The following is a 22,974-nucleotide window of genomic DNA, read 5'->3' on the forward strand; positions in this document are numbered from 1 at the left end:
GGCTGTGATGACTGGCCTCTGACAATCTCAACCAACTTTTTGATATGATGTCAAGCCATTAGAGGGTTTTCCCATTCACTTCATTTTAGCTAGAGCGCCTTGGTGCCATATTCAAGTCAAATGCTACCTTGATGTCGAGGGCAGCGACTTTCACCATTCAGCTCATGTCCACGCCTTCATCAAGGCTGTGATGAGGTCTGTAGCTGTGTGGTTCTGATGACCCCGAACTTGGCATCAGCAAGTACGTTATTAGATAGTCGACGTTGCTTGATGGCACTGCTGATTATGTCTTCCATCACTTTGCTGATGATTGGGAGGAGGCTGAAGGGCTGTAATTGGTTGGTTTATATTGTCCTGCTTTTTTGTGAATAGGACATACCTGTGTAATTTTTCAAATGGTCGGGTAGATGTCAGTGCCATAGCAGCACTGGAGTAGCTGAACTAGGGGCCGGCTGGCTCGGGTGGGCAGGTCTGCAGCACTACAGCCGGGATGTTTTCAGGGCCTGTAGTCATTGCTATATCCATTGTATTCATCTGTTTTTTAATGTCGTGTGGAGTGAACCAATTTGGCTGTACACTGGCATTTACATTGTTGGAGACCATGGGAGGAGGTCAGTGGGACTATCCACTGGGCACTTTTTGAAGACCCTTACAAACACTTCAACCTTGCCTCTTGTACTCACTCGATGGGCTGCACTATGGTTGAGGTTGGGAATGTTGATTGACCCTCCTCCTGTCAGCTGCCTGATTGCTCACCATTATTCTTGACTGGGTGTAGTCGGACTACAAAGCTGTGATCTGATCCATTAGTTATAGGGCTGCTTTGCTCTCACTATAACTTGTTGCTTTTGGTGTTTAGCATGCAAGTAGCCCTCTCCTGTTACTTCACCAGATTGGTGCCTCATTCCAAAGTATGCCTGGTGCTATTCCTGGCACGTCCTTCTAATCTTCGCATTAATGTAGGTTTAAACCCAGCTTGACTGAGATGGAGGAGTGATGGATATGCTGGGCCATGAGGTTGCAGATTGTGACACTATACAATTCTGCTGATGGTCCACATGCCTCATGGACGCCCAGCTTTGGGGTGCTAAATCTATCCTTAGTCTGTCCCATTTAGTTTGTAGTGCCAGATGATGGAGGGTGTCCTTATTGTTAATACGAGACTTCGTCGTCAGAGGGACTATGCAATGGCCTCTCCTACCAATGTTTCGTGAACAGATATCCTGCATGTCTCAAAAGTATTACTGCCATTCCAGAGATAGTCTTTTTCTTTGATTGTAAGTATAAAATTACAGCCCACTGAGAAAATGGCCTAGTCCCATAATACTCAATGCTTAGTTCAGTGCTAGAATTGCAGAGTGCAGGACTCTCTATCAAACAGTTCAAGATCATACATAATATGAGTATTACACCACTCCAAAGATAAATGCAGAAATTGGGTTGCAGTTGTAATTGTTCAAACATGCAAGATAGTAAGCAGAATATTGAAACTTAAATACAGTTTAATCTTACAGTTTGAAGAGTTCTGCAGTTCCTAAGGGAAGACTCACAAATACAATTTCAGGAGTCTTTACCTACAGCATTCTTTTGAAATAATCGATAGTCGAATGTACTTACGTTCGGAGACCTGCATTTTCCAGCACCAGCTCTTCTAAACGTGTGGATCTACCAACCACTCGTAGGATTTGGTCACAAACATCAGTGGACTAAAAAGAATTAGAAAATTAAAATCAGCCTAAAATTAAAAATACACAAAGATAAAGACAAAGAAATCACAAATGTAGCCCAATAGCTGTCAAAAATACACAATCCCAAAGGACTAAGAACTTGAATTCAAGCTTTTTTATTCACATTTACCATTGCTTGCCCACACTGGAAGAATTCTGCCAGTTCTGAGCTGGGTTGCTGGGCAAAGTACCACAGTTCTGGGCACAAGGGGAGGGATGTGAAATGTTGAAACAGCCAACTGCCCTACTTTACCGAGACATACTTTTCATTGTCTAACGATGTGGTTGCATTGACACTCATGATAAAGTCCGTTGCTCAACCCATCCAGTTAACTAGAGAAGAAATGAACCGGTAGCAGAACAGATTCACATGAATGGAGCAAAGTGCATTGCAAAAATATAAATAAAAAATAAACAGCACATTTCTCCTTTAATCCATTATCCCCAATATTCATGTGTTCCAGTGATTATTGTATAATTTTCAAAAATCATGCTAAATTAGCACTTTCTTGAGCATATTAATGTGCCAATAGATTTCTCATGAGTAGTTCAATGAACAAGTCATAAGAAATTTTACTCATGAACTCAATAATTCCAAAAACTTTAGCAAAATGATCAAGTTTGACTAAATTTATTCAGGAGAAATCGGGAGCGCTCACCGCTGTTCTCAAATTCTCCAATTGGTGCAGAAGGCTTTGCACCATGAGCCTCACTGTGCAAAATACATCCTATGGCGCAATGTAGCTTGACTTAGTCATAAAACTTTTTAAAAAATTTCTCAGTTTGGTTTAAATTCTGCTCAAGCAATAGACTCAGATATTTCTATCAAGGCTCCATCACTTCACATTGTTTTTGTGCCAGACCCCAACAAAAAATTCTTATACTTCTTGCATACCATTTGTAAAGCTTAGATTGTGTAACAGGGTTAGAGAGGGATGATACGTGAGCCATAGGCTCTCGAGAGCTCTGTATCCATGATAGGGATACAGCTTTAAGAAGTTGTATAAAATGTCCAAATGACCAAGGTAGGGCAGTATAGCTTTAAGAAATCATTGACCATAATTGCCTTTAATCAGGAACGACTCCCAGCCTGGAAGGATAAAAGGCTGGGAAATAGCTCAGTTGAGGAGAGGAGGTTGGAGATGAAAGTGCTGAGTGTGATAAGGTGTATGCTGGAAAGTAATCCCTGTGACTGTTTTGTTCATTGCTGCACTTAATGACACAACTGCAGAGGGTGAATACACCTCACTTGTGTTAACCATTAAGCTCTAATCTGTGTGTCTAATTGACCACTGGGTCCTGAACCTGCTTTAACTTGTTACATGTGATGTCAGGAGTGGGATTTTGGCACTCTGAGAGGCCAAGATCCACCATCATGGAAGAAATGCTGAGCATTCATGCAGGCCGCATTGGCACAACAGGAGCAGACTAACAAGATTCTAGAACTCCAACAAGAAATGAATCTGATCATGATGGTGAAAGTGGGCAGAACTGAGGCTGTGATCCAGAATTTGATGCAGAGACTGGTGTTGGGGGATCCATGGTGACAGACCTATGGCTTATCTGGCTGAGCTTGGTATAACAAAAGATGATGACTCCAGATGCTGATGTGGAGATTTGCCTTCTGCTTGTTGAATGATGTACAGAGTGAGAAAAGTGGCACAAAGAACAATGGGCAGGGAGTGTGGCTCCTTTTTTGGTAGGAGATGCCCAAAAGGCATATTTTGACTTTGAACTGATGGATGCAGCTGATTAAGAGATGCTGAAGGAGGAAATCCTGGCCCATACTGGAGTAACCCCCATGGTGAGAGCTTGATGGTTTCAAGCCTGGGCATTTGAGGTGGGGAAATCTGTTTGCAGATGTATGACCTGATACACCTGGCCTAGTGATGACTGCAGCCCGAGACAAATAATCCAGCGAAGATCCTGGAGCTGGTTAACATGGACCAGTTCATCCGAGCTCTACCCCTGAACGTCAGGATGTGGGTCGGACATGGAGAGCCGGCGGATGCCCAGGAGTTGGTGGCTGTAGTAGAGCGACATCTAGCGGCAGAGGAACTGGCTTGCGATTGAGGAGATGTCCCCTCCAGGTCCCTGTGGTGCCCTCCTAACCTGAAGAAATGTGGCAATCCCAGTAAAACTGTCTGGGGGGGATGCTGGTGCTGAAGTGGAGCAGGAACATGGTAAGCTCTTTGATAACAAATACAATTAAAAAAATATTAAATGGGTTATTGTTATAGGTTAGGGCATATTGCAAGACAATGTCCTAACATTGGGGAATCTATGTAGTCAGGGAAACCAGAACCCAGCCTCTAGGGAGGCCACCCATTGGTTTTTTCAAAGCCCATAAAGATAAATGGTAAAGAGGTCACTGCGCTGACTGATTCCAGTAACACTGATCTTGGTAGCTGCCAATCTGGTCTGACCCTCCTGGTTACTTCATGATCCAAAAAAGAGTCCGGTGTGAGCATGGGGATTTGCAGTATTATCCCACTACTACTGTGACTTTAGAGTATGATGGGAAAAGTCAGGCAATTACTGCAGGGGCAGTCCCAGGCTTCCCTCAACCAGTGATCCTGGGAAGGGATCTTCTGAACGAGGGCTTCAAATTCCAGAACAGGCCCCTGGCGAATACTGACAATAATGAGGAGTTTACTCAAAATTTCCCCTTTCAGGCCCCTGACATATTTCAGGGGATTGGGAAGAAATGAAAATCTAAAGGAGGGTGGAGGTGGGACATGGCTGGAGGAGCTAGAGATCAGATCCCTACTATTGTAGTAGGAGGTCAACTCGAGACCCCTTCCACTAGTAGAGCACCTCTGTCAGACGCAGAGGGAGAAGGTTCCTGAGAGGACCTTCTTTGGAGAAGGGCAGATTCCCGAGAGGAGTTTCCCATGAGTGACAGGTTTCAAACGGGAACAGGCTAATGACCCGACTTTTCTGAACGTGGAAACCGAAGTGGTATCAGTTAATAGACAGCTGGTCGAAGGTAAGTTTAAAAAGGGCTGGGCCTTATGTAATCGAGAATGATTTATTGTACAGGGTGATCAGTGAGTGTGTGGTAGAGGTAGAACAACTATTGTTTCAAAACCCTTCTGGTGGCTAGTATTAGATCTGGCCCATAGACATTTGTTGGGTAGAGAAAACCCAGGAGAAAATCTTACAATGATTTTTTTTTTGGCCAGGGATTAAAAAGTTAAATTGTATTGTGATTCCTGTCCAGGCAGGACTTAAACCTCCTCTCCATACTTTGTTGCTCTCCCTATCCATAATCCATGTACCCTTCGAAAGAATTGCTATGGACCTGGTGGGGCCTTTGGAAAGGTCTGCCAAGGGATACCAGTATATTTTAATAATAGTTGATTGTGACCAGATATCCTGGCAGAACATGGCATCAAAAACATTGCCAATAAATTTACATGGGTATTTTCCATGGTAGAAATTCCAAAAGAGGTTGACAGATCAGGGGACTCCATTTATATCCAAAAAATGGGAGACCTATTTGCATTGTTAAAGATTCAGGCTCTACAAACCTCTGTATATCATCCCCAGACTGAAGGGTTGGTAGTGTTTCAATAAAACTTTGAAAAGTATGCTAAAGAAAGTAATGAACTGGGATGCCTTGTTAACATACTTAATGTTTGCAATTCGCAAAGTTCCACAGACCTCCAGAGTTTTCACCTTTCGAGCTTCTCTACGGGAGACAACCTGATGGGCTTCTAGATATTATTTGAGAGGAACAGAATAAGCCCTGTGTGGAATGTGGTAGAACACATCCTGAAAATGAGGGAAGAGAGGAGACAGTCACTCCTCTAGTAAGAGAACACCTAGAAAAGGCCCAAGAAAAGCAATGGGTCTACTACAATAAGCAGGCCCAGGTGAGGTGGTTCTGTCAGGGTCACCGAGTTTTGTTTCTGGCTCCCATGCCCAGGAGCAAACAAGTGGCCCATGGTAGGTAAAGATTGTGGAACAAGTAGGGCCTGTAAATGACAGTTAGTCAGCCCAGGAGAAGATCTATCCTATTAATCAAGAGATCCTTCTGTCCAAGTAGGGGGCTTGAAACTGGGGACCTTAAGCTTAAAGGCAGGTTTGACGGCCGACCCAAGGAAATCCCATGTGCAATATTACTCCACTTTTACTGTGACTTTGGCGTATGATGGGGAAAAGTGAGGCAATTACCGCAGGGGTCGTTCAAGGCCTCTCAACCAGTGATTCTGGGAAGGGATCTTCCGGAATTTGAAGCCCTCATTAAAAACAAGGTTCACAATGGGTCCGATAGAGGGGAAACGGCATTTGGGGACTTCCAGGAGGCAATATACTCAAACCCAGTACTGATTGATCCGGATTTCTCCTGGGAGTTCATCCTCCAGACAAAGGTGTTGGACATTGGGCTAGGAGCAGTATTATCCCAGGTCATCGATTGGGGCCGAGTGGCCTATAACGTACCAGAGTAGAAAATTGCTACCTCTAATGGAACTATGCTATAGTTGAGTGCTTTGTGATCAAATGGGCAGTGGAGATGCTAAACTACTATTTATTAGGGAGAACTTTCCTGCTGTTAATGGATCATGCCACCCCCCCCCCCCCCCCACCCACCCACCCTTAAGTGGATGCAGGCAAATAAGGAAAAGAATGCCCAGGTTACTTCTTGGTTTTTGTCCCTCCAACCATCTGCCTTTACAAACTGATCATCGAGCCGGATCAGCGCACGAGAATGTGGATGCCCTCTCTCGAATGTTGTGCCTTACGACAAATCGCTCGAGTCACTGGCGAGGGGATATGTAAGTGAGAGGAGAACGACGTGAGCCATAGGCTTTTGAGCTCTGTATCCGCGATAGGGATACAGATTAAAGAAATTGTTGACCTTAATTGCCTTTAATCAGCAATGGCTCCCAGCCTGGAAGGATAAAAGGCAGGGAAATAGTTCAGTTGAAGAGGAAGGAACTAAGTGAGAAGGTGTATGCTGGAAAATAATCCCTGTTACTGTTTAGTTCATTGCATTTAAAGACTCACCTGCTGTGGTTGAATAAACCTCACTTATTTTAACCATAAAGCTCTGGTCTGTTTGTCTAAGACTGCTGGGTCCTGGGCCTGCTTCAACTTGTTACAATTGCTATTCTGTTTTGCCCACTCTACCTCTTTCCTTGTTTTGCTCTCTGCTCTGCTTCTCCACCCCCAAATTAGGAGATGGTGGCACATCAAGAAAAAGGCCTCACACTATGCTCCACCAGGACAAGCCACATGCCCCACCACACAGCACTTCAAGATGAAAACCATTGTATTAAAGAATGTTTATGGCACATCAGTGTAAGGAGGTACAACTTCCAATATTGAGAAAGTCTGATTGGTAATAAGCTTTAATAGTTGATCAAATTTTCAACAAACTTGTTAATGAAGTTCATAGATGTTTTGGAGGAGCCAGCAGGTGCCATAACATAAATCACCATTGCTTTTTAGAGTGATGTGTAGAAATTGACATCTTGTCATGACTTAAAGGGCTTATTAACTAATTGTGCATTCTGTGCCACTTGTGGGGAGGATAAATTGACATTATGTTTAAACCAATACTATCCAATAAAGTTACTTGAGCTGCTTCCTCTCCTGTCCAAACATGACAAACCATTACTTTGAAAATCCTTTGTGTGGTTACCAAGCATCAAACTAATGAGATCACTGTAGCCCCAAGTGTTCCTGCTTCCATGAATGAATGAATCATAGAATGTTTTCTTTGGTTCAGCTCGAAGACATTGAAATAGTTTGTCAAATTTATAATTAGCAGCAAATCCCACAAACAGTAATGAGATAAATTACCAGATTAACCAGTTTGTGATTTTGTTGGAGGGATAAATTTGGCCAGGACACCTCTTCAAATGATGCCGTAGAATGTTCTACATCCACCAGAAGCCAGGCATGCCTCTGTTGAACACCTCATCTGACATCCGGGCACTCATGCCTCGGAATGCCAAAGGCTCAAATACAAGATGTCTGAATAGTTACCTCAGCAATTAATGGAAGCAAACAATACTACTTAGAATATGCTGTTGTCTTCCACTCAACTGCACAGTCCAATATTTACTTACCAGTTTAAGATCCTTGGAGGAGAGTTTTGTGAACCACTGGTTGTACTCCAGCGCAGCAACAATTGGTATTATGTCTCTAATAAAACGTGAAGGAAGTTTGATTATTTGACAGTGACATTTGCCTCTTCGATTTAAACTATAAACATGCTGATGAATTTAATGCACAAAATGAACAATGTTGATCCCTATTTTTAAGGGTTGCTGTACATCCAACAGATATAATTATTAGTCATATTGATTCGACCCATGCAGAACTTACTTTTTGTTTACATAATGACGCTTGATGAGAAAATGTGTTATTTTAAACTACATTTTTAAAAAAAAACCAATAAAACTGAGCTCATTTAAGTAAGGCATATTAATTGTATGCATGTGATTTATATCAATTAGTGTTAATTGTATTAAGGTGGTGGGTTTCAATTGGGAACTCTTCCATTTAGAAGAGCTGATCTCAGGTGTGAGGTGGGTGTAAATGTAGACCTCTGAATAAAGGCTTGGAAGCAACTGAAGACTAGGCTTCAGTATTTAATCCTTCACCACCTGGCTATCCGATTTACAACAAGGCATGCCAGCGATTTACTTTCTCTCTCTCTCTCTCTCCCCTCCTCCATTAGCTTTACTTCCCTCACCTTGATCATCTAATTTAACTGAGCAGACACATTACAACGTTAATAAGGATCACAGTATGGGCAGAATTGAAAGGTTCAAAATTGATTAAACAAGATTTGGAAATTTTCTTTCAGGGTAACTTATGGCAAATACATTGAGACAAAATATCGTCCCAAGGTGTAATTCAGGAATATTTTAACAGGGTTGTGTGTTGTTTTTAAAAGGTTTCTTGGCCCATGTTCTCCCCTCCTCTTGACACTTGCTCAACAATGGTTCTGTAGAATCCAAATAGCCATTCTTTGTGTAAGCCTAAACAGTGAGTTGTTACTGGCCATGACAGCAGAGCCCATTTCTGTTCTCAACTAGTGTCCACACAAGCACTTTCCAGCTTAGGTCACTGAACAATAAACATTTGTGGAATCCATGACTGTTTTCCTCTTCCTAGACCAGCAAAATGGAGGCCAATTATAGTGCCCCAACTTCTGCCTTGGCTGAGATCCTGGCACCTTCTAGTCCATATGGCTTAGTGCTAGGTGATACCTTTTTCCCCACTATAAGGGGAATTAATTTGCATCATTATAACTATATTTGAGGATTCATTGCATTTAAAGCTATTGAAATTTTGACCTTTGCAAGAAAAGATTTTAAATCAAACTGAAGATACAAATTCAGATGAGCAGAAAAATTGTTACCCGACTGGCCTGCACTCAACAAATCAAACGGAATTTAACATATGTTGGAGACGATGCTAAAACTGGGGTGTGCACAATGTTAAATCTTAAAGACAGAGCATACAACAAACTGGACTGACTGAATCCATGCGACCTTCAAGTTCTACAGACAAATCCAAAACCCACACTCTGTCCACCTCTCATTATTAGAAGCAAACTGCATTGTGACATGCAGTAACATTGTTAAATATACAATAACCAGACGATGGTGCATTCAACAACTCACATGTAATTCACCGGCTGCTTTCAAACATTTAGAACTCTATTTTTAAACAGAGTTCAAAATGCTCCTGTAGAATAAAGGCGAGTTCTTTTGACTTGACATCAAAATAGGAATACGATTCATTGAATGAAGTGGATAAATTGCTGGTGAGTGGAGTGCGCTGGTAAATGTAACATCAGTTACTATACATTAGAAGCACTCTGCTTCTAATCAGAAAAAACAACTGATTTCAATGCAAAAGAAGTGCCTCACTGTACTTAATCTTACAGGAATGACCCATGCAACGTCGTAGGGTATTAATCTTTGTGAACTCTTTTGGCTATGCAATTAAAATTACACCTTTGACAGAATTCAAAATGCACTCACTGAAGCAACATCCATTGATTTCAATTGTAGATCAGGTAAATGTACAACCCACTCAAATGCACACTTCAAGCTGGCAAAATAACATCCATTTAAGTAGGCTTCACTGTATTAATGTCTCAACCGCTTATTCAATGTTATCACAAAAGTAGATGCAAAATGTATTCGTCACAGCCGCATTACATGTAACAGCTATATATCACTTCATTAATTTTGAAAGTGACTCTGCAAGTGCACTTAAATGATTTATTTCAAAACAAAATCCATGAGATAAACCAATAACCTGCCAATTAACAGAAAAACGCCAACTTCCGAATAAATAATTTTCCTGATTTTTGGAACCATTTTTTGTGTGCACAAAAATAAACTGGCAATCCACTGCCAGACTGACTGCCTGCCAATTACAGCAACACTGGCTTAACAGCTTTACACAAGGCTTTAACCCACCTTTAAAAATAAATCTGAAAAGCTAAGGGAACAGAACAAGTGTGTCCAGTACAAAGATTCAATTTACCTGTGGTCGAGATGGCTGAAGTCTTGCAAGTTCAGTTCCCTGGTATCTTGTGTAAGGTAAATTGTATCCACATCCTTTGGAAATGTGAAAGATTTCAGTTAGAGGGAAACTAGATTTGTAATCTAGTCTGTACCTAGCTGAAAGTTACTTTAAACTACTTTTAAAAAAATCTAACTTTTTTTTTTAAAAAAAGGAAATTGTTTTGAGTTTAGGACTTAATTCTCATTTGCAGTGTATTCCTGAACTTCAGTTAGTCATTTCATAACAACTGAATAAAAATGATTTTCTAGCTTGTTAGCTGCAAAATCACAAACTACAGATGACACCACTGATTCACAAAACATTTATTCATTTGCAGGTTTCCAACTTCATGCAAAAATGTTAGTGTCCTTTGAAGCATTTTGTTGAGTGTTCTTACCCATTGTACTTCTTCTCTATAAGGCAATCCAAGCCAGTCACAAACACATGCATACATTTGAGAGAAACCACCTAGAATAAAAAAAGGGTTCAAATGTGACAAGAAAATTGTAAAAAATTCTGATTGTGTGAATTAGATACAAAATACAGGAAGAATTAGTCTAGTTATATGCAATAAAGTCAGGGCTAACTAAGTGAAGAAAATCCTGGCTTTGTATGCATCCATGACAAAGCTGGTCTATATTGTGATAGTTTGTATGTATTCATCTGTATATTCTATATCAAAATTCACATGAACCAATGTAAAGATATAGTACAATAAGCTATGTGTGCAAAAATTAATGTGGAAAGAATCGTTAATCATCATCCTGATAGCCCAAATTCAGTCACGTGGTTGAAACCAGAAAACTGCACAACTGTCAGTGAATCTCACTACTGCTTTGATAGGATAGCTACATCACTTACATAAGAACATAAGAAATAGGAGCAGGAGTAGGCCAATCGGCCCCTCGAGCCTGCTCCGCCATTCAATAAGATCATGGCTGATCTGATCCTAACCTCAAATCTAAATTCATGTCCAATTTCCTGCCCGCTCCCCGTAACCCCTAATTCCCTTTACTTCTAGGAAACTGTCTATTTCTGTTTTAAATTTATTCAATGATGTAGCTTCCACAGCTTCCTGGGGCAGCAAATTCCACAGACCTACTACCCTCTGAGTGAAGAAGCTTCTCCGCATCTCAGTTTTGAAAGAGCAGTCCCTTATTCTAAGATTATGCCCCCTAGTTCTAGTTTCACCCATCCTAGAGAACATCCTCACTGCATCCACCCGATCAAGCCCCTTCACAATCTTATACGTTTCAATAAGATCGCCTCTCATTCTTCTGAACTCCAATGAGTAGAGTCCCAATCTACTCAACCTCTCCTCATATGTCCACCCCTTCATCCCCGGGATTAACCGAGTGAACCTTCTTAAATATTGTTACTAATATAACTCTTCCCACTTGTGTGCATATGGTTAATACCAGTCTAGGTCCAGTCCCACCCAGTACTTAGCATATACTTTGGCTCCTGCCTTAACTTGGGATGGGCAAACAGCGACAGGAAGGGTAATGGTGACATCTGCTCAGAAGACTGGCAGGTGGACAATAATGAATTGGTGATCTGAGTGGACCCAGTAAAGTAGGCACATGAACCAGATAATTTTATTTTTGTCAGGAGGCTTTACCTTGACCGAGGAATAAATTTCAAATCAAGTGATTTTATTTAAAGATTTTCAGGATGCTACGTTTCACAAACTAGCAGCATCAACAGTGTCAGCAAAACATTCCTGACTGAAGTTTCAACGTCACAGCATATTTATGAATATATAAAGAGCTTAGTTAGATTGACTGATAGTTACCCTTCTTTTCCTTCAAATGCCTACAGAGTCGGATTGTAAACAATTTTACAACACCAAGTTATAGTCCAGCAATTTTATTTGAAATTCACAAGCTTTCGGAGGCTTCCTCCTTCCTCAGGTGAAGGAAGGAGGAAGCCTCCGAAAGCTTGTGAATTTCAAATAAAATTGCTGGACTATAACTTGGTGTTGTAAAATTGTTTACAATTGTTAACCCCAGTCCATCACCGGCATCTCCACATCATACAGAGTCGGAAGTGGCTTTCATCAAGAATGTCAGTTCATTCTGGAAAATTCCCACTCAGGTATTCCCAGGGAGCCCCTGATCAGGTGCTACTTCAGCTAAGATGCACCAGTTGATGCAAACTGGAAAACCTGACTGTAACCCAAGCCCATTATCATAGATTATTAAAGAACATCTTAATATTTGCCTACAAAAAGAAAACAGAAATGGGGAAATGGACTTCTCAAATCTTCTTTATCAAGATTCTAGTGCTTACTTTCCACTCCACAAACAAAAGCAGCATACAAACTTGAAATACCAATTGGCTGAGTAGAAACGTAGCTGGGAATGGAAAAAGGAGCTTTATTTACATTTTAATACAAACCGAAAAGGCAGAGAACTAGAAAGTGCTGTAAAAAATAACTTTAGAACTCCTGCAAATGCATTTTATAAAAGGTTTTAAAACGTTATAAGCACTTGAAGAATCTGGCTTTAAACCTGAATTTATTTGAAATTTGGTGGGTTTTTTTTGAAGATATATCCCTGAAAGCCTATAACTAGTGACCATCATTTTATTTAAATGTACATATTCCAGCAATAATGCTTTCTGATGCAGCTATCTTGAAACATTCAATTTCCTTTAAGCAGAGATCCAAGAATGCTGATCTTTATTTGTGGTGTGTCCATCAGCCCTATACTGCCTGTGGTACTGTTACTTGATTTCAGATTTCAGATTTCAGATTTCAAAGCAATGCTCCCCAAAATCTGAATTTGATTTTACTCACCACAAGGTCCTGGTTCTGCAATGTTCTGGCTTTCCCACAATGCCTGCAGAGACGACAGTCTATCTGAAGGCTCCATTGTCACCTTTTTCATTACCCTCCTGTTATATATAAAAAAAATCATAGAATCATAGAAAATTTACGGCACAGGAGGCTGCCATTCGGCCCATCGTGTCCCCGTGGGCCGAAATGAGCAACCCAGCCGAATCCCACTTCCCAGCACTTGGTCCAAAGCCATGTAGGTTACAGGACTTCAGGTGCATATCCAGGTACTTTTTAAATGAGTTGAGGGTTTCTGCCTCTACCACCCTTTCAGAAGTGAGTTCCAGATGCCCATCACCCTCTGGGTAAAAACATTTTTCCTCAGCTCCCCGTTAATCCTACTACCAATTACTTTAAATCTATGCCCCCTGGTTATTGACCCCCTCTGCTAAGGGGATCAGAAAGCATCTTATTCAGAATGTTCTTCTGAGTTGAGTCTAAGAGTTGAAGTTTGCTTGGAACATACGAACAGGAGTAGGCTATTCAGTCTCTCGAGCCTGTCTGCCATTAAATTAGATTATGGCTGATCTGTATCTTAACTCCATTTACCCTCCATGCTTCTGTAACCCTAAATAACCTTGCCTAACGAAAATCTATCACTCAGTTTTTAAATTTTCAACTGACCCCCAGCCTCAAAAGCTTTTTGAGGGAAGATAATTCCAGATTTCCACTACTCTGTGAAGAAGTGCTTCCTGACATCACCCCTAAAAGGCCTAGTTCTAATTTTATTATGCCCCCTTGTTCTGGACTCCCCATCAGAGGAAATAGTTTCTCTCCATCTACCCTACCAACTCCCTTAATCATCTTAAACACCTCAATTAAATCACCCCTTAATCTTCTATATTCAAGGGAATATAAGCCTAGTCTATGCAACCTGTCCTTATAATTTAACCTTTTTAGCCCCGGTATCATTCTGGTGGATCTGCACTGCATGCACCCCACTCCCTGCGCCCTCCAACAAAGGCCAATATATATCCTTCCTGAGGTGCGATGCCCAGATCTGAATGCAGTTCTCTAAATGGGATCTAACCTGAGCTCTGTACAGCTGTAACATAACTTCCACCACTTTGTATTCCAGCTGTTTTGAGATAAAGGCCACCATTCCATTAGCCTTTTAAATTATTTTTTGTACCTGTCCACTAGCTTTTAGTTATTTCTGCACTTGAACCCCTAAATCTCTCTGCTCCTCCACAGTTCCTAGCTTCTTACTATTTAAAAAATATTCTGATCCATCTTTCTTTGGTCCAAAGTGGATGACCTCACACTTCCCTACATTGAACTCCATCTGCCAGTTTTGCCCACTCAATTAATCTACACTATGTGCCACCTAACTTGGTGTCGTCAGCAAACTTGGATGCATGGCTCTTTTCCTCCATCTAAGTCATTAATAAATATAGTGAAAAGCTGAGGCCTGAGTACATATCACTAGGGGACACCACTAGTTACTGCCAATTTGAGTACATATCCATTATCTCTATTTCCTACCTCCTAACCAATTCCCTGACCATGTCGATTCATTGCCTCCAAATCCACGGGCTCTCATTTTTGTTAACAGTCTCTCATGTGGAACCTTATCGAATGCCTTTTGGAAGTCCATATAAATAACATCCATAGATGTTATCTATGTTAAAATCACTTTTCTACCACGTTAGTCACCTCCTCAAAAAACTCAACTGGGTTCACTAGACATGACTTACTCTTTACAAATCCATGCTGGCTCTCTCTGATCAGTTCATATTTATCCAAGTGCTCAGTCACTGTCATGTTAGATTAATAGGCTTACAATTTCCTAATTTATCAGTCCAAGGTGACAATTCCTGAATCAAGAGAGTTTTGAAAAAACAAAATTGCTTTCTAGTCAGAAATTCTAAGCACCAGGTTTAGGCTTGATTTTTTTTGCCCCTCCAAAGATAGACTTTCCATGTTTTCTCCTTTGCTCACCTTTTAAATCTCTTGTCTGCCTTATAGGAAGTACTTTTAGGCCACAGGTTTCTATATGTAACAGTATCAGTATATAGTCTATATTTCTGCTTTTGTCCTGCAAAAACTTTTTTGTTCCTCAATGTCCAATTCATAAATGCTGAAGTACGACACGAGACACTGTTTTGATCCCAAAGTGTGATTAATGATTAAGGCATAAAGGAGAAACAATCGTGCTTGCTCCACAGCTAGGTGAAAATGTATACCTTGATTTGGAGAAGGGTGCGGAAAAAGCTGCATGAAAATGAAGACAAGCCCTAAATATATTCTCTATTTTGAATGTCACTGTATATAGAGGCACCATACAGAAACAAAGTTGTAACCTCCACAAATAAACACAATATTATTGCCAGTCAGCGTTATGCACATTAATGGTTTAAGTCATTTACCTGTTTTAGCTACTTACTTTACATTAGAATGTAAAGAAATATGCTACAGAAGTAACAGATTTGTAGATTTTACATGGGATACAGAAACAGAAGAATGGATTAATGAAAAGCTCTCCTTAGAATAGCAGATAAAGTCTTTGAGGAAAAACCCAAACTCAGAACAACCAATGATGACAGAATACCCATCCTATTGAGACCAAGAAGCAGATGCAGGCAGTTGCTGCCAAAGCTATGCACCTCTAACTGTTGTAATGGTATCAAATGGTGGCTTCAAGTGCAGATGAGTGAGGCTATTCAGCCCATCTAGCTCATCCTTCCACAGAATCACATGATTCCCCCCACTCCCACAGCATCCAACTGTATCTTGAATGATTCCAGATGGCACGTGATGATAGTCTGGTTCGGAGGATGCACTCTGAGTTGTTTACTCATCATGCCACTGATGAGGGGTTTCTGGTATCGGCTGTCCATTTAGCGAGGACTTAAATCCACATGTGTCTGGTGTCAAATTATCAAAGCGTTTATCCTTTGAGGTGGATTTCTTTGAATTCAAGTTGACTCCAGGAGAGATGCCTGGTGATGTAAGATTCATAGAATGATAAAGCACAGAAGGAGGCCATTCAGCCCATTGTGCCTGTGCGGGCTCTTTGAAAGAGCTATCCAATTAGTCCCACCCCCCATGCTCTTTTCCCATAGCCCTGAAAATTTTCCCCTTCAAGTATTTATCCAATTTGAAAGTTATTATTGAATCTGCTTCCACCACCCTTTCAGGAAGTGCATCCTAGATAATAACAACTCGCTGCATTAAAAAAAATCCTCATTGGATTGGAACAAAGTCTCCACGGCAAACTCAACAATTGGATCTCTGAATTAGGCAACTCTAAGGCAATGTTGATGATTATTAGCCACTCTGACCTGGTAATTGGACCTGGGCAGATAGGGATGTCACTGCAAACTTTCCCACTGAGATCCAGATGACCCTACAATCTAATGCTCTTAATGGGCAAGCACTGAATCTTACCAGTTCTGTGCTTTAGCGTTACCCCAGTGTATACTTCAGGGCTCTAAAGCTTTGGTTCTTGCTAACCTCTACCAAAGCATGCTGGCAGGGTGTAAGCAAGGTGTGTGCCTACAGAGACAGTGTGTACTCTCTATATTGGATAAACAGAAACTCTATCTGTGTGGGTTTCTCAGTAGTTTGGAGACTCAAGCATGGTGATTGGTTTCCACATGGGCCAGATACCAGGTTGACTTTTTAAAAAAAAGAAAGCACGAAAGATCTTGCATTTTACAGCACCTTTCAAGATCTCAGGACTCCCCAAAGTACTTTACGGCCAATGAAGTATTTGTCTAAGTGTAGTCACTGAAGTAACATAGGGAAACGTGGCAACCCATTTGTGCAGAGCAAGATCCCACAAACAGCAGTGAAATAAATGCCCAGATCATGTGTTTTGTGGTTTTAGTTGAGGGATAAATGTTGACCAGGACACTAGGAGAACTCCTCTGCTCTTCTTCGAAAGTGCTTTTGGATCTTTAACATCCACCTGAGAGGGCAGACAGGGGTTCAGTTTAACGTCTCATCCAAAAGAGATACCCCTGAAAGTGCAGCATTCCTTCAATACTGCAATGAAGAGTCTGGCTAGATTATCTCTGGAAAGAGGCTTGAACCCACAAACGTGTGACTCAGCGACGAGAGCACTACCAACTGAGCCAAAGCTGACACTTGCAAGCATACAAAAAAGGAAATGTAAAAGGTCAAGATGATTTGACATACAAGGAAGTAGCTAAAATGTTAAAGAAAAAAAGTGTTTTGATGTACTGGAGATGTGGATGTGAGAGAAGGGTGCAGAACTAGACAGAAGGCATAAAGGTTGATGTTAGAAGATTTTTTTTCATGCAGAGTTATTCAAATATGAAACGCATCACTACAAATGGTAATTGAAGCTAAGTCAATCACAGCATTCAAGAGAGAATGTGATAAATGCTTGAAGAAAAATTTTATATGCTAGTGGGGAAGTACTGGTATGGAGTCACCACAATGGGCCAAATGGCCTATTTATGGAATAAGCTTTCCATGATTCTAAGGTATAAGAGCAAAAAAAAACTCCACAGAAAAATCAAAAGACCAAACAACCACATGGAAGAAATATGGTCGTATTAGAACAGGGAGACATTTTATGTGATAAAGAAAGCATGAAAGCTGGATAAGCAAAACTTGAAACTAGTCAATGCCGTAGGAATCAAAGGAATGCAGGTGGACTAAACACCAAAGATCACTTAATCAGAGGTAAAACACATTCACTGGTTTGTACAGTTTGATTTTCGTGGGTTTAGAAAGAGCTGTTCTTGCACTGTGGTTACCTCGTTAGTACATAAATTCTAAATCAGTACCAAGATATGTGCAATTTGATTGATTTAAACTGTATACACAGCCCAAAAGGTTTCATGATATACACCAAAATGGCCCATAAAGACAAAAAGAGGGAGAAAAAGGAGAACCTGACCAGTTGTGATGGTCGAGTGTGACTACAGGGGCTGATATAATCCACTTGACGTGGGGTAAAGAGAAGGGGAGAGAGTGAAAGAGAGTGAACATGTGCCAGATAGAAAGAGGCAGAGAGAATTTTCAATGGAATGCAACACTTTCTCCTCCCTCTCCTCCACCCACCATTTCCTTTCCCCAGTTGTTCCATGTAAACATTTTTCAAAACTCTAGTTAGTTACATGGCCCCACACTGCAGGCTGTGAAAACAGAAGTGCAACACTCAGCTGAGATCATCCATGGGTTCAGTGAGTAAACATCTCCAATTATTTAGAAGAGGAAATCAGTATGCTTCTCGTTGCTGGATGCCAATTAAGATGAATACTGCTGGGCGAGACATTACTTGATGCTCATGCACATCTTCTAGTTGGCAGCCAGTTTCAGTGACCTGGGAGTTAATTGGTAACCTGCCCCTTGGATTTTTAACAAAAGGTGTATAGGAGCCTTAAAGAGGGCAGGAGCTGATTTTTAAAAAGAAAAATTCCATTGTCTCTGATTTTTTTTCAGGCGTCAAGTTAGACCATTTGAAACAAAATACAGATTTCATCATGCCAAGCTAAATGCAGATCAATGCTGTAGATTTTTGATAAAACAGACACTAGTAAACATTTTGCGATTACTACTTGCACACGAGAAGAGAACCAAGCTGAATATAGAAGAATGGAGGAGAACTGAAAAAGGAAATAAGAGGGGCAAAGAGTGTGTATGAGAATAGATTAGCGGGTAACATAAAATGGAACCCAAAAGTCTTTTATAAATGTATAAATAGTAAGCAGGTAGTCAAAGGAAGGGTGGAGCCAGTTAGGGACCAAAAAGGAGATCTTGTGGAGGCAGAGGGCATGGTTGAGGTACTAAATGAATACATGAGAAATAGGAGTAGGCCATACGGCCCCTTGAGCCTGCTCCACCATTCAATAAGATCATAGCTGATCTTTGGCCTCAAGTCCACTTTCCCGCCCGATCCCCACATCCCTTGATTCCCCTAGAGTCCAAAAATCTATCCATCTCAGCCTTGAATATACTCAGTGACTCAGCATCCACAGCCCTCTGGGGTAGAGAATTCCAAAGATTCACAACCCGCTGAGTGAAGAAATTCCACCTCATCTCAGTCTTGAATGGCTGACCCCGTATCCTGCGATTATGCCCCCTAGTTCTAGACTTTCTAGCCAGGGGAAATAATCTCTCAGCATCGACCCTGTCAAGCCCCCTCATAATCTTATATGTTTCAACGAGATCGCCTCTCATTCTTCTAAACTCGAGGGTATAGGCCCATTCTACACAACCTTGTATTTGTATCTGCCTTCACTAAAGAAGAGAATGCTGCCAATGTCACAGGAAAAGAGGAGGTAGTACAGAAATTGGATAGGGTAAAAATAGATAAAGAGGAGGTACTTAAAAGGTTGACAGCGCTCAAAGTAGAAAAGTCATCCGGTCCGGATGAGATGCATCCTCGGTTGCTGAGGGAAGTAAGGGTGGAGAAAGCTGAGGCTCTGACCACAATTTTCTAATTCTCCTTTAGATATGGGGGCAATGCAACAGGACTAGAGGACTGTAAATGTTACATCCCTTTTCAAAAAAAGGAGAGGGGGATCCCCAGGGCCTGATAATCTGTATCCTAGAGTACTAAAAGAGGTAGCCATGGAAATAGTGGATGCATTAGTTGTCATCTTCCAAAATTCTAGATTATGGAACAGTTCCTGCAGATTAGAGGGTGGCAAATGTAATCCCACTATTTTAAAAAGGAGGGAGAGAGAAAACAGGGAACTACAGACTGGTTAGCTTATCAGTAGTAGGGAAAATGCTAGAGTCTATTATAAGGGATGTGATAACAGGACACTTAGAAAATATCAACAGGATTAGATAAAGTCAACATGGATTTATGAAAGGGAAATCATGTTTGACAAACCTATTGGAGTTTTTATGAGGATGTAACTGGTAGAATAGATAAGGGAGAACCAGTGGATGTGGTTTATTTGGATTTTCAGAGACCTTTGATAAAGTCCCACCTAAGAGGTTTGTGTACAAAATTAAATGTAAGGAATCTTACAACACCAGGTTATAGTCCAACTGTTTTATTTGAAAATCACAAGCTTTCGGAGGCTTTCTCCTTCGTCAGGTGAGCAAGTGTGACAAGGACAAAGCCTCCGAAAGCTTGTGATTTTCAAATAAAACAGTTGGACTATAACCTGGTGTTGTAAGATTCCTTACATTTGTCAACCCCAGTCCATCACCGGCATCTCCACATCATACAAAATTAAAGCACATGGGATTGACGGTAATATACTGGCATGGATTGAAAATTGAAAATTGGTTAACAGACATGAAACAGAGAGTAGGAATAAATGGGTCTTTTTTGGGGTGGCAGGCAGTGACTAGTGGGGTACCGCAGGGATCAGTGCTTGGGCCCCAGCTATTCACAATATATATCAATGATTTGGATGAGGGAACCAAATGTAATATTTCCAAGTTTACTGATGACACAAAACTAGTGGGATCGTGAGTTGTGAGGAGGATGCAAAGAGGCTTCAAGGCGATTTAGACAAGTTGAGTGAGTGGGCAAATACATGGCCGATGCAGTATAATGTGGATAAATGTGAAGTTATCCACTTTGGAAGGAAAAACAGAAAGGCAGAGTATTATTTAAATGGTGATAGATTGGGAAATGTTGATGTACAAAGGGACAAGTTGGTAAGGCTGTTAAAAAAGCATACGTGATCCTTGGCTTTATAAACAGATGCATAGAGTGCAAAGGCAAGGAAGTTATGCTGAATCTTTATAAATCACTGGTTAGGACCCAAATATAGTGTTGTGGCCAATTCTAGGCACCACACTTTAGAAAGGATGTCAAGGCTTTAGAGGGTGCAGAGCAGATTTGCTAGGACGGTACTAGGGATGCGGGACTTCAGTTACATGGAGAGACTAGAGAAGCTAGAGGTGTTCTCTTTAGAACAGAGAAGGTTAAGAGGCGATTTGATAGAGGTGTTCAAAATCATGAACGGTTTTGATAAGAGTAAATAAGGAGAAACTGTTTCCAGTGGTAGAAGGGTCGGGACCCAGAGGGCATAGATTTAAGGTGATCAGCAAAGGAACCAGAGGCAACATGAGGGAAAAAAATTTACACAGCGCGTTATGATCTGGAATGCACTGCCTGAAAGGGTGGTGGAGCAGATTCAATATTAACTTTCAAAAGGGAATTACTTAAAGATAAATACTTGAAGGAAACATTTGCAGGGCTATGGGGAAAGAGCAGGGGAGCTGGACTAATTGAATAGCTCTTTTAAAGAGCCGGCACAGATACGATAGGCTGAACGGCCTCCTTTTGTGCTGTATGATTCTCATATAATGCACCTCATCCAGCACCAACTTCACCACTTCTATGTGAGGTGTCATGAGATGGAAATAAAATATGAAATTGTAACCAGTTCACTAGGATTAGGTTATTAAAGCAGTTAACAGATTTACAAACTAAGTTTTTCATCAAACTGGTTTAAAAATGTTATCCTTTTTTAAATGCTACAAAGGTCATAGCCTTGAAGAGAATACCTACATTGGAGACACACCAGGGAGCATCTTCTTCAGGCACGATCCCAGGTACCCCACCACTTCATTCACTTCTTCTGATGAAGTTAGTTTCAGGGGAAAAGTGCATCGATCAGTTTCTACAACCAACTGAAAAACATCAAAACAAATTCATAAATGTTTCAACTCCCAGGGGACTGAATCATGCATAAATCAGACAATCCCACAGAAGAAATTATTAAGGACGAATGTCGCTTCGAGACAGATTTTATGCTACACCACTCCTTCCCATACCAAACAATAAGCACATGCTGAGTCAATTGCACCAGTAATATCTTTCAATACAAAGGATTTGTTGGAATAACTAAATGCTTAAAGAGCAGGGTGACTTGTTAGCAACGACTACTTTGGGGGACGGTGAAAAGAGCAATGGATACCTGGGCTACTCTATCTTTTCTATGTTGCTACTAAACTGAACCAATTATGGTGTCTGGAGAGGCCAGTCATGTCATCCCATATCTGTCAGAGCATGTTGTGGGATTATAGAGGGGAATCTTACTGTATATACATCCTGGGAGTCCATGACGCTTAATACATCGCCAACCTTAGGCAGAGGTCGGCTATCATTCAAATGTAATTCATTGACCTTTAAGCACTTTGGGACATCCTGAGAACACAATAGGCACTATAAATGCAAGTTCTTCTGCTGCCAAATGAAAAGGGTCTCAGTTTCTTTGGCCCTGGATGCAGGTCCTGGAACTTTATATGGTACTAGAGTAGACGCCCTTGTGTGGCTCCACTCACATGCAACATCACAACAACATTTTCACGTGGGTGTTCTGCAAATGGTTTCCCCAGAACCTACCGTAACTGCGGCTATACTCCCATGGTGTGTGAAAAGTGAGGAAGAAATGCATTTTCTGATTAAACTTCTACTGTATTGCTGCTGATTGATCCCAAGTCAACTTTACAGAAGTAGCAAGTAGATCTGTGGGTCAACTTATAGCTCTGAACACTGAAAAAAAGGTGATTTTTTTTAAAACATCAATCACAGCTTCTCACCTCCATTTTCAGACTGATTTGCAAGACTTCCTATTAAGCATTAGATCAGTGAGGCCTTTGCCAAGTTTATGCGTCTACATTTGCCTCCATTCTCACATAATTTTTTCATGATAAATGGATTAACTGATCCCAGCGATGAACAATTGAAGCTGTAGCCAGCAGTCCCCAAAGCTTTAAGTTTGTAAAGAAAGATGGTGTGCAGATATTTTAATTGGTTCATTGCAGACAAGTACCATAGCAACCCTAAGTTCAGCGAAGCAAAAATGCTTATTTTGAGAAGATGCAAAGCACGGACAAGTTTCCTCCAAGACCTGTGCTTCAGAATGTGCTGAAATGTACCCAGGGGACATGTATTGCAATGAAGGAATGTTATAC

General features: G+C 41.0%; 1 protein-coding gene across 3 annotated transcripts in view; it reads right to left on the reverse strand.

Annotated features, from left to right (window-relative positions):
• The window catches only part of LOC137336684 (F-actin-uncapping protein LRRC16A-like), a 371,070-nt gene that overhangs the window by 211,747 nt on the left and 136,349 nt on the right, over nucleotides 1-22,974 (reverse strand). For all 3 annotated transcript variants that reach the window (XM_068001680.1, XM_068001681.1, XM_068001678.1), the window contains exons 5-10: nucleotides 21,566-21,687; nucleotides 13,069-13,166; nucleotides 10,666-10,736; nucleotides 10,248-10,321; nucleotides 7,808-7,883; nucleotides 1,618-1,706 (exon numbers count right to left, since the gene is read on the reverse strand). In XM_068001680.1, the coding sequence (XP_067857781.1) occupies nucleotides 1,618-1,706; nucleotides 7,808-7,883; nucleotides 10,248-10,321; nucleotides 10,666-10,736; nucleotides 13,069-13,166; nucleotides 21,566-21,687 (530 nt within the window). The remainder of the gene's footprint in view (nucleotides 1-1,617; nucleotides 1,707-7,807; nucleotides 7,884-10,247; nucleotides 10,322-10,665; nucleotides 10,737-13,068; nucleotides 13,167-21,565; nucleotides 21,688-22,974) is intronic.

The sequence above is a fragment of the Heptranchias perlo genome, chromosome 2 (assembly GCF_035084215.1).
Source record: "Heptranchias perlo isolate sHepPer1 chromosome 2, sHepPer1.hap1, whole genome shotgun sequence".
In the NCBI taxonomy this organism is placed as follows: Eukaryota; Metazoa; Chordata; class Chondrichthyes; order Hexanchiformes; family Hexanchidae; genus Heptranchias; species Heptranchias perlo.